Here is a 16917-nt window from a genome sequence, read left to right on the forward strand (position 1 = left end):
GTCCACTGTCTGTAATTGTCCTTTAGGATTTGAAGAACCAGTTGTTGTTATTTTTTTTTGTTGGGGAGAGACCAATGGTTGGGAGGAACTCCCTTTCTGAGTAGATACTAAGGTATCCTTTAAATATATTTTTCGTTGTAGAGGAAGTTGCAAAAAATATAATGGAAAGGGGGCAGTGTTGCGTCTCTAAATTCGAGGAACTGTTCTCACTCCTGGAATGAAAAATCCTCATTTACCCTTTTCAAAACTAAATCATAGGAACCTACTTCAGCAAACAACTTGTCCAACTTGTTTTCTTCGTGGAGGAACCTTCTGATACCAGAGTTCAGGGCTACTTGCTTTGCCACTCCATATGGGTCATAAAGCCCAATAGGAATAGTTTCCAACTTTAATATCTCAACAGGCTTTAGTTCCTTTTCAGCATGCCCATAGTTGGGCAAAGAGAAGATTCCAAAAGTTAGGGGGAATTGAGGCCACACCTTCTTCTTGGAATCTTCTAAGGATTTGATAATCTCGTTACTAACTGTTTGGTATGCCACCTCCCTACACAACAACTTGTCTGGGATGTATAGTGGCAAGGCATGTGGGGGTGCATGACTGCCGAAGACTCTGATGTAGGTGAATGATTCTTCAATAACCAATTCCAAATCCTCCTAGGGTATTCCATATCTTCCTTGGACATTCATGGGGGCTTAGTTTCAAATATGATTCCATAGATTGGGACCATGATCGAGTGATAGATTTGATAGAAATGACAAAAATAATTGGTCTCGCAGAGTATACCGTGATAAATGTAAATTTGTGTTGGATCAGAGATGGTCCACTTCCATCCCATGGATGGAAAGTCAATGGAATAATAGAGGGATTCCATGACATAGGATGACATATAAAATGAAGGGATTTTGTTCTCGTGGACGATACAGGAAGAGTGGAAATCTAGAATGTGTTTGGCTAGATTATTTGATAAAATAGTGGCCCAATCGAAGATGTAGCCCTCAGAAGATCCATCAATTAGAGGGACCCAATCATTGGGGAATTTAGACACATTTGGAAACGCATGTAGCCTACAGAGCATGGAAACTACTTAACTAAAAGGAGAAGCTAGTGAACATATGGAATACTTACTATCTTGCTCCTTTTTGTGCTTGTTCAGGTCACTCCTCTAGTCTTTAATGGAGTCAGTTGGATCCTCATTATTTTTACATAATTTGTCCACATAATTTTTTTCATAGATGCATTGAGGGTTTGGCAAGTGGTACATCTCCTAAAAGGCTTTTTCTGAAAACAAATCAATTGTGGTGCCCTTGATGGTGTGGAACTTCCTCTCTATGATATCCATCATTTCAATACCTCATCTAAACATGTCCGTGTAAGCTAGAATGTGAGGCCTCACTCTAATTCTGTGCATGAAGTAATTGTTTGTGTCCTGTGGGGTTGCCTCTAAGGTGGGGGTTTCATCGTTGACGAAGACTATTTTGGCAATCACTCGGGGACCTTCATCTTAACAATACTTGTAAAATTCCTCCCACAAGGAATGCCCTAAATCCCTGGTGCATACAATGTCTGAAAATAGTCTCGCCCCTGGTAACTTTTCATCAATGGTTTCTCTAAATGGGCCAGTGGGTTGCTACATAGGGGCTTTCAACTTCCCCTTGGTTTTCTTCATTTCTTCTTGATGAGGGTGGTAGAGGATTTCTTGGTTACTCGAGGGAATAAAACATTGTGAGTGCATGAAAGTCTTCACTCTAGTTGGAATTTGATTGGAGTTAGTTGTAAACAGATGGAATGGCTTGACATAGAATGGTTTTAAATAGACAAATTTAGATTGCAACAGTCAGTGCGTGGGATGTAACTATTGGTTTGTGGGGATTTTAGGTGGGAAAGGGAGGATATGGCATAGGGGGAGGAGACATGTGGAGGAACTCTATTGGGTGGAGGACAAGGGAGGAGGGTGATGTATCAAATAGTCTCACACTCGCTTGCCACGCTCGCTTGATAATTTTCCCTATTGTTGACATGGCAATTTCTCTACCTTGATAGGTGGCGGGCTCATTTTATCGCTTCTAGCAAGGTGCCTGGGTGGAGTTGGAGGCAAGGCTCGATCCACCAAAATTAGTCACAACCATTTATTTTCACTATACATTTTGTTGACTCTAACTTTCTAAGGGCAAGCACCAGCTTAACGACTGCGCTTGTTTACCGACTAGAGCTTCTCTTCGGTGAGGTGGCTTCAAGAAGGACGATGATCTACTCTATAGGTGGCCGCCCTCTAGTCCTTTTCATTTGATAAATGGGGAAGACCCACTACCACTTGGTGATTCCTCCGTGCCAAAAAATGGCGCCACTTACTACTAAGCTGGAACCCAGATGCGGTGCTTTGGTCCCCTGGTCCCTGAAAGCCTGACTCCTTTTGAAACATAATTTGAAATTGTTACAGGGTTCTGACCCTCTAGGGTGTACTACTAGGATGAAGTCAACCAAGCCACATGTCAACGTGTGATTAATCCATGTGCCATGCATATAAGGGTCCTTTGGGTACCTTAAAACTTCAAAATTGTTTGTCATATGTCCCCATCCCAGTGGGTGGTCGCTAGCGTCACCTTTTCCTAATGATATTTTTCCACCTGTCTGGTTAGAGGAGAGAGAGAAGGGTCCCTGGTGCTTTTTTATGTGAGCAATTCCTTCTATAAATGGTTCAATCCTAGTGCCTTCGAAAATTGAGTTAACAAAAGGTTACGGGGTTCCATGGTTGCAGGGTCTAAGCCTCCAATTTTTGTTACAGAGTCACGTTAATAGACGACCCTCGACTTCGACAATTGATGGATCCCTGGTCCTTGAAAGCCTTTTGAAATTGCATTTATAACAAGTTATGAGATTCTAGGGTCATAGGCTCTCTGAGATTTTGACCTTTATGGGTCCAACTTTGACTGCCCTTATATTTTGATCCAGGAGGCCAATTTCAAACTTCCTTATACTGTTGGAAATATTTTACAGAGAATTTTCTGATTGAGTGGGTTTGATAAGGTCTTTGAGCTCATCTGTTTCTCCGAAAATGGCCCCAAACTCTTTTATTTTTTGCACCTCGCCGACTTTGTCATGTAAGGCTTAAGGGAAAAGAAGAGGAGGGTACAACAGGAAATCTAAAGCTTGATTAGAGAATCTATTACAACCAAGACCCCAATAATTTTAGAAGTTCCTTCTTTGATGGATAAGGTTGGAAGGTGTTTACTCTCTTGAGATGAGTTAGAGGTTTTCCTCAATAGGTTCCTTGGCACATCTTTCCAAGAGGAGTGGTGGTCCAAAAAGAGACAACAAATATCATATTTACAATCACCAAGTGATTAACAAAATATGCTCACTTCATTTGAGTATCTAGAAAAAAGATAAATCCAGTTAAATTATTGACTCAAAATTCACTAGCAGCTTTTTAAAGGAATTGTTTCACCAAGTGGGAACCTCATTAACAATAAATATTGAATACAATCCAATGAAAAATGGACAAAGTGGTAAACAAATGCCTTGAAGGATATTTGAAGAACTTTATGAATGATTGTGAATTGTGGTGACACAAATGGTTACACCTTGCATAATGGTGACACAAGACTACCTATCACATCTTTTAACACTTTATATGAGTACCTAACATTGTCAATTAAAAAATATGTTGTTGTCAATTTCAAAGTTCCCAATGCAAAAAATTATTTAATCACTTGTGGTGATATCCTTGGAATCCTAAAGAATCATCTTGAACAATCAAGTAATGAGCTTCATGAAAATCATCTACACTGATGAAAACACTTTATCTTATAATACTTTGCTTATGCTCATGCTAGATCTCAATGTCGGAATATTTCTAGTAGCATTGATTTTCATAAATTATTATTTTTTGAAAACTAAAGAGAGAGCTACAAAAAATTCTCTTTAAACTTATTAATCATAAACACAAAATGTTGTTGGGGGGAAGCTCAATTGTTGATTGAAGTAATGTGAAATGTAGTATACCTAGGGTGATATTATGGAGGTACCCAAAGTAATAATATGATGTAAGGATAATAAATAAATGGGCCATAGTTAGTAATTGAAGTGTTCTACCCGCATAATGCAAGAGACCACAATTAGTTAGGAAACAATGTGATATGCCCATAGTATTGAATATATGGTATTGAAATACCAAATAGCCATGGTTATTACCCATGGTATTGTATGTATGAAGCCTACATAGAAGCTAGAGACTGTCCATTGAGACATGTCAAGTATTGGTTTTGTATTGACAAGTGATGACTTGTGGAGTGATCTCCTTCCTTAAGGAGTATTTGTATGGTGTTACCCTAGCTCAAGAGTTTTGATTAATAAAGATCTTAAGACTCTATACTTTGTTCTTGTATTTCTCTTAAGATTATTTGCAATTATTTTTTTGTTTAGCTTGGCAGGATACTTCATTTTCTATTTATAAACGGCGAATTTACACCAAATATATGAGATAGGTGGCCTCAACTTGCCCATCGGGAAACAAAGTTTGTTGGCCAGCTATCCTTGTTATAAGCCATCCAAAAATAATAAAGTTTCAGTCTTTTTAACCAAGCTAAGTATGTCTTAGTTTCATGACAAAATGTTATATGTCTATCTATCATAAGCTTGCATAATGTAAATTAAATGCTACCCGCATAAAACAAAAAGAGATCATATTAAATAACTATTCCTGCTACTCTTCCAATGCCAATTCGACTAGTTCTGAATCCTTGATAGTTTCATCGGGCATCTAAGTTAATTCGATGATGCATGTGATGTGCCTTTGGATTCTATCCAGATGGATTTCCTTCTTATGGAACTAGAATTGGATTCACTGCAAATCCTATTTGTAATTAGGCATGTCTTGGAGGGACAGAGCCATCCCCACTGATATTTGTTCCATGGCTTTCCCGAGCAGGCTTTTCATAAGCCAGTAGAGATAAAGGGTCTACTTAAATTGATTTATTCTTCCTCTGGTGTTCCCAGGGTTTGGGACTAAGGTCTTGCAGTTCTCTATCTCCTCCTCTATCTCACTGTGTTTCTTAATTTCTTCCTCCCATTCTTCTAGCTGATTACGAATGCCTACATCCATTCCCTCTCGTTAATTTGCAATGAATTTACTAATGAGGTGTTCAAAAAACTTTTGTCCTATATGTAGTTCTGAAGTGCTCAGATCTTTGTCCTTTACAGGCTCCCTCCCACGTCTGTCACTATCTCTTCCTCTTGCAAGACGAGCCATCACAACTTTGTTCAAGACCCGTTCACAGGAACGAGGTGTTAACCTCTAGCTTTGAATCTCATTGCCGGTGTTCTCCTTAATCCTTTTCCTAGCCTACTTACACTCGAAGTAGGACACAGGTTTGGTGACAGCCTAGTTGGAAGATGAGGCCAATCTCCTTATCCTGGCATGCTTCTCACTTCTCCCTTCCCAGTGTCGCTCATACCCAGACTAGTTGACAGTCCCCTCTCTCGGCCAAGCAAGAGTCCCCATGCTCAGGTGAGACTTTCCATTCCCCTCTACCCAGTGAAACTACGTCGCTCCTCTGCTTTCCTTATAGTCTACCCATCCCTAGTACACAACCTCTCCCGTTCCGCCCTAGTTATCATGCAAGGTCACAATGCAGCTCTCAGGAGGGGCTTCCCGACCACTAGCTACGTCAATACTCGGATGCCTTATAACCAAGATGTAGAACTAGACAACAGCCATATAATGTCTGTGATGCTTTCCCTAGCAAGTCCCCCAATTCCCCCAATTCCCCCCCCCAGGTTTCTCCTAATCCCTCCAGCAAGAAACAAACCATGTTTCCATTTCAAGAGGGTTGTAGGACCAAGATACATACCCGTGCTCGCTCCACAGATGCCGTCGACAGTGCCTACACCTCCTTGCTCTAGTTATCCAGCTCTAGACTCCACAAACAACAATACAATTACCACTCCCCTATCTTACCTTAACTCCACAAACAACAATACAATTGCCACTCCCCTGTCTTACCTTACCTGCTACACTTCCCGCCTTTTCCTTGCCATGCCTGCCACCTTTCCTACCACCCTTGCATGTATTCATGCGAAGGGCCACCGCACCCATCGCAATGAGCGTGTTGGGGCCGGTGGGTGGTACCCTTCCTTTACTCCTCATAACTGTTCATTATCCCTGCCATCCTCTGCCACACACCCTAATCGGGGTTTTGGTTGTTTGGATTCCCATTTTCCTAGATTTGCCTGCGATCTTGGGCCAATATTTCCTCCAGAGCTTTGAACCTGTCATCCCTGGGCTGTATTGGTCATAATTTTTCCAACGAGCCATTTTGTTGATTACAACCCCAGTTGGCCAGGAAGTCAGCCACTTTATTCCCTTCCCTTCTTACATGTCAGACCATTATATAGTCGAACTTGTGAATGAGATCCCCTATCTCTTGTATAAGGTGCACTGTCCTCCAACTTTGGCTCAGTTTGTCCCATGATGTGCCATCTTTTAGTTTCACCAAGGTGGTTGTGACCAGACTAGAGTCTCCTTCCACCACGATGTTTCGATATCCCATTCTTACAGCTATTCGAAGTCCTTGACCCACTGCAGCGAATTCTGCCTCGTTGTTTCTTGTTATCCCACACGATTTGGCATAAATGAGCCACGTGCTAGCTTGAGTTTCTTCAAAGATGCCACCAAGGCCTGCTACTCCCCGGTTCCCTTTTGAAGCCCTGTTGAAATCAAGTTTTATGAAACCTTCTCCAGGGGTAGTGAATTGAACCAGGGAACCTATATCCATCCTATCTTTTCTCCAAGCACTTGGAGCCAACATTTCCATTGTTATGTTAAGTTTTTGAAGGATTCTTGCTTCTTGGGGGGGAACTTGCCAATCTTCAGGGCTCCATTTTTCTACTAATATAGTCTCCCTAATGTTTCTAGCTATTCCTTCCCACACCTGATCTTGGTTTGATATTTTATTTTTGAAAACTCTGTGGTTTCTTTCTTTCCATATGGCCCATAGGTTTAAACCTAAGGCCAGTCCCCATGCTCGGTTCAATACTGGACTTGAGAAAATATTGTTGCACCATAGAAGGATTGTTTCCTTTATGTTATGGCAGTCCCGATCCATCCTTTCGAAGACTCCTTGTAGCTAACTCCATTTCTGTTCTGCAAACAGACAAGAATTTAGAATATGCTCCATATCCTCTTTGTTTTTTTGGCACATCCAGCATAGAGACGGGCCCTGAATTCCCTTTTTCTGAAGTTGGTCCTAGATTAGGATCCTCCCTTTGCATACCAACCATAGGAAATGGGCTACCTTTGGCCACTATCCCCCCCTTCCAGATTTTTTTCCAAAGAAGTCCTTGTCCATCTTGAGCTTGTTCTGCTTTCAAGTCATACACTTCTTTGTTGGTGAAGGTACCTTTCATGGTGTGGCTCCATCTCAGAATGTATGGGTCATTCCTAATCATGATTTGTCTAGATCTCATTTCTTTTTCGAAATATACCCATTGCTCTATCTCTATACCCTGGCCTCAATCTTCCTTCTTCTTCCATCTCCTCCAATTCCCTGTTCCTTACACCTCTTTCCAGAATTTCTCTACATATTGGATGTTGTTATCATTGGTAAATCTATATATGTCTCTGAGGTCTTACCTATCTATTAGTCTTTCTCTTTGTTTCCATGAATCCTGCCAAAATCTTGTTGTTCTGTCATTGCGAATTTTCCAAAAAGCATGCTGGTTTATAAGGTTCCTATTTTGGCTTACCAAGTTCCATATTGTCGATCCTTTAGGTGGGTCTCTATAACGTAGTATGTCCTCAGTTCTCTCCGACATGTTATAATTTCTTGTCCATATTTGTTTCCATAAGTCCCTTCCTCCCCCCAGCCATCTCCACCATAATTTAGCTCCCATTACTTGGTTTAAAGTGTATGGGTCTCTGAGGCCAAGCCCTCCTTCCATATTTTTTTTACCAATCTCTGCGAAGATATAAGGGCCCATTTCCTTGTTTGTTGAGCCCCTCCCCATAGGATTTTTTTAAAGATATCAACCATTTTGGTGCATGCCCCCTTAGGGGCCGCCATGCCTGACAGTTGGTATATGGCAATCGACTGAAGCACTGCTTTGAGGAGGACAGTTATGCCTACTAGGTTGAGGAATCTAAAGGCCCAACTTCCTAGCCTTCCTTGTAGCTTCTGAAGGATCTGCTGCCATCCTGATAGTTTTAGAGAGTTTTCTGATAGAGGCATGCCCAGGTATTTAGTGGGGAGTTTTCCTGTACTGAACCCCAGGATCCTAGCAAGATAGGTCTTAACATTCCCTTGGGTGTTGAAGAAGAAGGTACATGATTTTTCATTGTTTATTTGGGTCCCCGATGCCATCATGAAGGTGTTCAAGATTTCTTTGATTCTACAAGCTTCTCTAAGCGATACTTGGCAAAAAAACATGATATCATCAACGAATTGTTGGTAGGTTATGGAAAGGTCATTCCCCCATATCCTAAGGCCTTTAATCCTAGACTCCTAGGCTTCATTTTTGATGTATCTGCCCAGACCTTCCGCAGCAATAATGAACAGGAAGGGTGATAATGGATCACCTTGTCTCAGCCCCCGGGTAGGGTTAAAGGTTTGGGTAGGGGTCCCGTTCAACAAAATAGAGATGACAGGGGTGGATATCATGGCATTGAACTAGTTTATCCATTTGTGGTTAAATCCATATGTTGTAAGGATGCTCTTCAGATACTCCCAACTTAACCGATCGTAGGCCTTTGATAGATCAAGCTTAATCATCATTCTAGCTAGCTTTTTTTCCTTGGGGGAAGGAACTACCTCTTGAGAGGTTACCATCCCGTCCAATATTTTCCTTCCCTTGACAAATCTCGTCTGCTTCAGGGATATGATATTCAACAGAAGAGGTTTTAGTCACTTTACAATCAGAGTGGCTATAATTTTATAAATGAAATTACATAGGGCTATGGGGCAAAATACCTGAGAGTATTCCAATTTCGATGTCTTGGGAATGAGAGTTATAAAAGTGGAGTTTAGACTGGGACATACATTTTGATTTCACCTTGATTCCTCCATGAATTCTAGGATTTCTCTTCCCATGAAGTGCCAAGTGGCTTGGTAGAATTCTGCAGTAAACCCATCCAGACCGGGGGCCTTATTTTTCTTCATACCCTTGATGATTTCTTCCACCTCTTCAAGCATAGCTTCTCTCATCAAGGCAAGGTTTTGTTCCTGTGTGACCCTTTGAGGTATATGTTGAGAAATTCTTTGAATTACTTCCATTCTGTCTTCTTGTGGTTCTGATAGGAGATCTCTGAAGTGGTTTACTAGGAGCCCCTCCATCTCCTCGTGTTATACTCTACGATTTCCCTCTTCATCTTTTAGGGAGAAGATTATGTTTATCTGGTAGTGTTGGACCATGGACTTGTGGAAAAACTGAGTATTGCGCTCCCCTTCTCTTAACTAGTTCACCCTCGATTTTTGTTTCCATAGAATCTCTTCTTGTTTTCTCCTTTCCTCCAGTTGACTTATTAATTGGCCCTCCTTTGTTGTTAGCTCTTTTGATCTTCCTTCCTGGATGATTCTTTTTTGCACCTCTATCATTCTCTGATTAAGCTGTCGCTGATCCTTCATGATATGCCCGAATTATTCTTTGTTCCATTTCTTTATTTTCTTCTTGATTTCCTTGAGTTTTAATTAGAACGTACGCATACAGTTCCTCCCTTGCTGATTTCTCTGCGTCCACCAGGCCTCATTTTTTTTAATGAGGGTTGGGTCCCTTAGCCAAAAGGCTTCAAACCTAAAAGGTCAATTTTTTAGGCTCACTTTCAGATCCACTTCCAGTCATATCGACTAGTGGTCTGATCCCATCCTAGGAAGAATCGATGCTTCTATGAATATATCTCAGCTGATAACCTACTAAGATATTAGGAATCTATCCAATCTGGAAGCAATTTGGTGATTCCCTCCTCTTCTGTTGTTCCATATGTGCACCCCATTGATTGTTGGGATGTCTACTAGGTGTTGCTCTGCTATGGTGTCCCCGAATAACTCCATGTCTATGTCCATTCTTCTCATGCCTACCCTTTTGTCCACCAGTGAAGTGATCATGTTGAAGTCTCCTCCCACCACCCACAAGTCGTCTGGGTATATACTTCTCATTTTTGCTAAGTTCTGGAGGAAAACCCTTCTTTCTCCCAGGATATGGGGTCCATATACTCCTGTGAGGAGCACCCAATCTTTCGATCTGATGACTCTAAATCTTCCTGAGAGGATTCTCGGGATGCTGACCCAGTCTTCAAACCATATTTCTCCTGGGTTCCAGATGATCATCAACCCTCCTACACTTCCATTTGCGTCCTGTCCGATAACCTGGTACTGGGGTTTGATGTTTTCCAAAATTTCTTTTAGTTTTCTTTCATTGATTTTCATTTCTTGAATTATCATTATACCAAGTATATCTTTTTTCAATCTCTCTTTGAGGTATCTCTGCTTGCCTCTGCTATTGAGGCCTCTTATGTTCCATGTTGTAATAATCATTTCAACAATTTTGGGGGTTGTTGAAAGACCTCTGATAATGGCACTACTCTCCGTGAATTTACTAGTAGTTCCCCCACCATCTGTATGCATTCATTCATTGGTCTTCTACCCTCTTTCTTTTCCCCTTTTCCTGAGGTTCTTGGTTCTTGCCCTTGTCCACCATGGGACCCTAGGTGCTCTAGCTATGCAATAATAGCTGATCCTTGTTTTACCTTGTATCGCTGAAAGATTTCCTTGTAGAGTTGGTTTTTATCCTCTGGGATAAAGCGTTCATCCAGATGTGTCCACTATTGTAGTAGTTGTTTCATCGCTTGTTCTTCCACACTGAGATCTTCTTTCGGGGACTCGATCTCCATTGGGTTTTTCTCTACCATTTGCATGGTATTCTCCTCTTTTTGTTTTTCATCTATTTCTTGTCTCTTTTTCTTATTTCCTTCAGCCTCTTTCGTCTGCATGCTTTCCATCTCCTTATGACGATCCCTGCTTGTCTCCCCCGTCTCGTCCACCTGAAGGGTGGCGAATCTGTTATGGTTGCACTGCTCTTTCTCATTTTGATTTTCTTTCTGGTTCCCTGTTGGTTTTGGGTTTCTTTTCCTTCTGTGCACCTCATGGAATCCGTCCCCAACATCTCTTACCATTGCCTCTCCTGCCTTCTTCTCATTTGACTAATTTTCTGGGTTATTTAACGGGCAAGCACGATATAGGTGGCCATATTCATGGCATCACCTACATCTAAATGGGATATGCTTATATTCTAGGGGTTGTTTCAATATCTCATCATGATATTCTAGCTCTATGTAGTTTGGTAGCGGCTCAATGATATTCATGTACACTCAGATTCTTGTGTAGGAGGTGTACCTACCTTTTCTTGTAGAGTCTGCCACTTTGACAAAGGTTCCGATCAAGTTGCCTATTCCTTCCAACATTACGGGATCCCAAAAGTCCATTGGTAGGCCGAAGAGCCATACCCAGATGGGTGGTGCCACAAGCTTCTCTTGGTTTAGGTTATAGCATTCCTCCCGGTGTCTCATAAACAGGCCAGCATTGTTAAAGAAATACGACCCATCTTCGAAAACCTTCTCCTTGTCTTGTAGTTTGGAAAATATTACAAAGAAGAATCCTTTCACCCCTAGCTTGAGGTCTATATGCCCCTTTGGTTGCCATCATTGTTGGATCCATTTGATCAGTTCCTTCTCGGTTGGCCAAGCCCCAATAAACTTGCGTATCAGGGCATGGTCCTTCATATATCTTCTATATTCCTCCAGCTTGTTGTTGGGTATCACAAATCGGGGTTTCTTGGTTGCTCTGGGTAGGCATTTTCCTCCCAAGCCCGCTTGCCATTCAACTCCCAAAACCAGTATCCCTTTCTCGCGATTTTCGTTGCCTCTGACTACTCCATGAACCCTCATCTCCCCTATAGCAACATTTCGGTAGGAGGGAAATCATGTTGAATGGTAAACCATTCACACGAAACTTTTCAACGAAAACATCCGAAACTAATTTTCAACGAAAACATCGGAAACCAATTTTCTACGCGGAGGTGGAACACTTTTTAACTAATGACCCATCTAATTTGACTCTTCTGGCACTCACCTTCAACAACCTGACCGGAAATATCCCGAGCGAGTTGGGTTCCCTTCCGCTTTTGCAAGTGCTTGCCTTCGGAGAGAACGAACTGACAGGTTCCATTCCCTCTTCCTTGGGAAACCTTTCATCGCTGATTCAATTAGGTTTGGAAGAGAACAGTCTCACCGGTTCCATTCCGAGTCAATTCATCGGCTGCAGAAATTTGACTCTTCTGAGTCTCACCGGCAACCATCTGACTGGAAATATCCAGAGGGAGTTGGGTTCCCTCCAGAAATTGCAAGTGCTTGTCCTGGGAGAGAACGACCTGACAGGTTCCATTCCCTCTTCCTTGGGAAACCTTTCATCCCTGATTGAGTTGACTTTCGAAGGCAACAGTCTCACCGGTTCCATTCCGAGTCAACTCATCGGCTGCAAAATTTTGACTACTCTGGTTCTCGCCGGCAACAATCTGACCGGAAATATCCCAAGGGAGTTGGGTTCCCTTCCGCTTTTGCAGATTCTTTACTTGGGAAAGAACGAGCTGACAGGTACCATTCCCTCTTCCTTGGGAAACCTTTCATCGCTGATTGAGTTGAGTTTGGAACACAATAGTCTGACCGCTCCTATCCCGAGGGAGTTGGGTTCCCTCCCGCAATTGCAATGCCTTTATTTGGGAACGAACGACCTCACAGGTACCATTCCCTCATTCTTGGGAAACCTTTCATCGTTGGTTTTTTTGACTTTAGAATACAATGATTTTTCAGGTCGCATTCCCACGTCTTTGTCAAATATGTTAAACTTGCGATGTCTCGATTTAGTGGGAAATCAACTTAGTGGAGAGATTCCAAAGTTTCTTGGAAAGCTCTCTAACTTGGTATTACTCGCTTTGAGTTATAACAAGCTGAGTGGGACCGTGCCTATAGAGTTGGCTAAGTTATCTTTTCTCGAAAGATTACTTTTAAATAACAATCAACTAGATAGTGGTAACACTATAAATATGAATTTTCTCACTGCTCTTACTAATTGTTCTCACTTAAAGCAATTATGGTTGCACAATAATAAATTAAGTGGTGTTTTGCCACTTGCCATAGGTAGATTTTCTACTAATTTATCTATGTTAACATTATCAAATAATAAAATACAAGGAAACATCCCTCCACATATAGGTAATCTTAGCAGCCTAACCTTATTAAATTTAAGTGAAAATTTTCTAAATGGTAATGTTCCACCATTAGGAAAATTTCTAAAAATAGAAAGATTGTATTTAAGTAACAATAATTTAGAAGGAAACATACCTGACGATTTTGAAGGCTTACAACACCTTGGTCTCTTGGACCTTAGTGTAAATAGCCTCTCTGGAAAGATTCCAAATTCCCTTTCACTCCTTAAACAACTAAGAAGACTCCATCTTCATCACAATAACTTATCAGGGACCATACCTTCCAGCGTAGGAGATTGTGTAAATTTGGAATTGCTTGACCTATCTCACAATAGGCTCTCTGGAAGTATACCACATGAAATTGGGAAATTTTCTAATCTACAATTCTATTTGAACTTGTCATGGAATTTATTAGAAGGTTCCTTGCCCACGGAGATTGGTAAAATTGCAATGGCTCAAGCTGTAGAAATCTCTGTCAATCAATTGATTGGGGCAATCCCCCCTGCACTTGGAAGTTGCAGTGAGCTACAATTATTGAACTTATCTCGCAATTCCTTCCAAGGGCCTATTCCAGAGTCACTTGGAAATTTACAAAGCCTTGCAAGTCTAGACCTCTCTTTGAACAACTTATCAGGTATAATACCAGTGGTCACACTCAAGAATTTGAAAATGCTTCAAAGCTTGAATTTGTCTTTCAACAATTTCACTGGGGAAATTCCAGAAGGAGGGTTTTTTGCAAATAGAACAATTTTCATGTCCTTAATTGGAAATCTTGGCCTTTGTGGACCGCAAGTATTTCAGCTGCCTGCATGTCAAGCACATCATTTTGCACTTGTGAAAAGATTGATATTACCAATGAGTGGAGTTGCTGCTTTTATATTATGTTGTGTACTTTTTGGATTCCTTTGCAAAAGAAAGGGATTCCTTTGGAACAGAAATATGCCTGTGCAAAACTTTGATTCCTCACAAGCCATTTTGCAAAGGTTGGAGCACAAAAGGATCTCATATCAAGAGCTTCATATAGCAACTAATGGATTTGTCGATGCCAACTTGTTGGGAACAGGGAATTTTGGTTCAGTTTATAAAGGAATTTTGATTGATGGCACACTTGTTGTTGTAAAAGTTTTCCATTTGCTAAAGGACAAGGCCGAAAAGAGTTTTAAAGCAGAATGTAGCGTCTTGCAAAAGGTTCGACATCGAAATCTGGTGAAAATCATAACCTCATGTTGCAACATTGATTTCAAAGGATTAGTGTTCAAATTTATGTCTAATGGAAGCCTGGAGAAGCATTTGTATCCTAATACAAATGACAACAATGGTGAAGATGCATGTGAAATGGGACTAAAAACAAGACTGGACATTGCAATAGATGTGGCCCATGCCATTGAATATCTTCATCATGATTCATTTGTGCAAGTAGTGCATTGTGATTTAAAACCAAATAATGTGCTTATTGATGAAGACATGTCAGGGCATGTAACACATTTTGGTATTGCAAGTTTAATTGATGAAACCTCTACTGAGTCACTTACTTCAACACTTTCTTTGAAAGGATCTATGGGCTATATTGCACCAGGTATGATATTTAGAATGTTAAATGTTTGCTTTTCATTTCTAAATGTCTCACCAACATTTTTGTATGGAATAATAGAGTAAAATTTGATGAATGTTATCTTAAATGCAGAGTATGGATTCGGTCAGCCAGTGTCTACCAAAGGAGATATTTACAGCTATGGCATTTTGTTATTGGAAATGCTTACGAGGAAACGACCAACTAATGATATGTTTTCTGGAGACTTGAACTTGCACAAGTGGGTAAATCTAACCTTTCCAAGCAACGTTAAGGAGGTAATTGACAACAACCTTCTTAAGGAGGTGGAAGGAGATGAATTTGAAGAAAACAATGTATTCAATTGCATATCTTCTCTTATACAAGTTGGTTTGGTTTGTTCAAAAGATTCACCCAATGAACGACCAACTATGAGAGATGTGGTAATGGTATTGGAGAACCTTAGAAATGATTTGGGGGCAAATGCAATTGCTTCTAAGAGATTAAGGCAAAGCATATCTAATTTGCTTAGCAATACAAATGCAACAAGGAGTGATACACATGCATCAAATGCCGATAGTTCTTCCTCATTTTAGTTTGTGAAAATTGCAATACCAGAAGATTTCAATATTTCCATTGTGCATACAATGGCACTTGTTTTTTATTTTTTAAATTTATAATCGTTGAAGTAAACTTCTATTAGTGTTTATATTTGTATGTCAGTGTTATCAAAATAAAAAGTACACACTTTTGTGACATTGCGACAATACATTGGTTTATTTTATTGGCCATTCATAATGACAATGTTTTTAATTGTCTCAAATTAATTTCATTATTTATTTGTCTATAAATGAAAGGATATAATTAAAAAATAGCAATCACCTATAACTTATAAACACACTTTTTTAGATCAACGAATTGATTTTATGAATTATATTGGATTTTAATTACACTTCTGATATTATTTTTAATTATTTGACCAAATTTTTGTTCATATTTACTATCTATTTATGATTATTATTAATGTGAAAATTAAATTCTTTAATAACACTTTATTAACCAAATGAAAAAAATTATATCTTAATGTGATTTATTACTATTTTCCATGATGTCAATATTCATATCTACAAAATAAAAACCTCTCTCACTAAAGTTGATATGAAACTAATTGTATTATCTTTAGAGCGCAAATTACTGGATTAATATATTAAATTTAACCATAACTAATTTTTTTATGTCATTAACAATAATTTAAATGTTGAATTCCCATTTAGATGTGATTTTTTAAATTTTCATGTAAATCAAATTGATGAAACATCAAGAACAATTCTATTCTTTTAAATATATCATTTGATCCATTTAAATTTCAGTTATATATAATTTGTTTATATTACCAATAAAAATTCAAAAGTTAAGTTCTAATCTTAAATATGATTTTTTAATTTTCTTATTAATGAGATTAGTGAGCCATTAATGGAACTTGATGGTGAACTGTATACAATGCATGAATATTTAAGTATACAATTTTGATCTAAAAACCATGTTGAAAGACATGAAAATTTATGTTACAAAACTATGACTTATTATAATTTTTAACAATTTAGAACATTTTTTAGTTATATTATAATTATATCATATATAAATTTTATATCCCCATACACTGTTGGAGACATGTCTGAGAGATTTCCTTACCCTTTCAACCCTTCTTTTCTTCAAAGGACTCTTGTTGACCATGTAGATATTTGGCTTCTTGTAATAGGACTTCTTATATTCTAGCGAATACTTCAATTTGATAGTGAATGTTATTGACAAAACAATGGGATACGGAAGACGTTTTATTCTATGCTCCTATTAATAAAGTAGCGAGTGATGAAAGTTAAGTTTTTATGCTAAGTTGGACTCTCTAGCTTCAAATGGATAGAGGTTTCTTGAATATGGTATAAATATGTTATTATTTCAAAACCATAAATCACATAGATCTCATTTCACAATTTTCTAAGTGGTATGTTCATTGAATTTATCTCAAACTACCTTATTAGGATCTACTCCAAATTCAATTGGAAATTTACAGAGTCTTATGAACTTAGATCTTTCTTCCAACTCCCTATTAAGGACAATTC

General features: G+C 39.4%; 1 protein-coding gene across 1 annotated transcript; it reads left to right on the forward strand.

Annotated features, from left to right (window-relative positions):
- The first annotated feature begins 14714 nt into the window (after positions 1-14714).
- LOC149209700 (receptor kinase-like protein Xa21) lies at positions 14715-15403 on the forward strand. Its single transcript, XM_089394313.1, has 2 exons — positions 14715-14824; positions 14933-15403. Exons 1-2 carry the CDS (start codon positions 14806-14808, stop codon positions 15391-15393), a joined length of 480 nt encoding a protein of 159 aa, XP_089250439.1. The 5' UTR covers positions 14715-14805; the 3' UTR covers positions 15394-15403.
- The last annotated feature ends 1514 nt before the right edge of the window (positions 15404-16917 follow it).

This window comes from Pinus tabuliformis, chromosome 1_2 (genome assembly GCF_031772625.1).
Source record: "Pinus tabuliformis cultivar Carrire ecotype Pingquan chromosome 1_2, CPIR1, whole genome shotgun sequence".
NCBI classification, from domain to species: Eukaryota; Viridiplantae; Streptophyta; class Pinopsida; order Pinales; family Pinaceae; genus Pinus; species Pinus tabuliformis.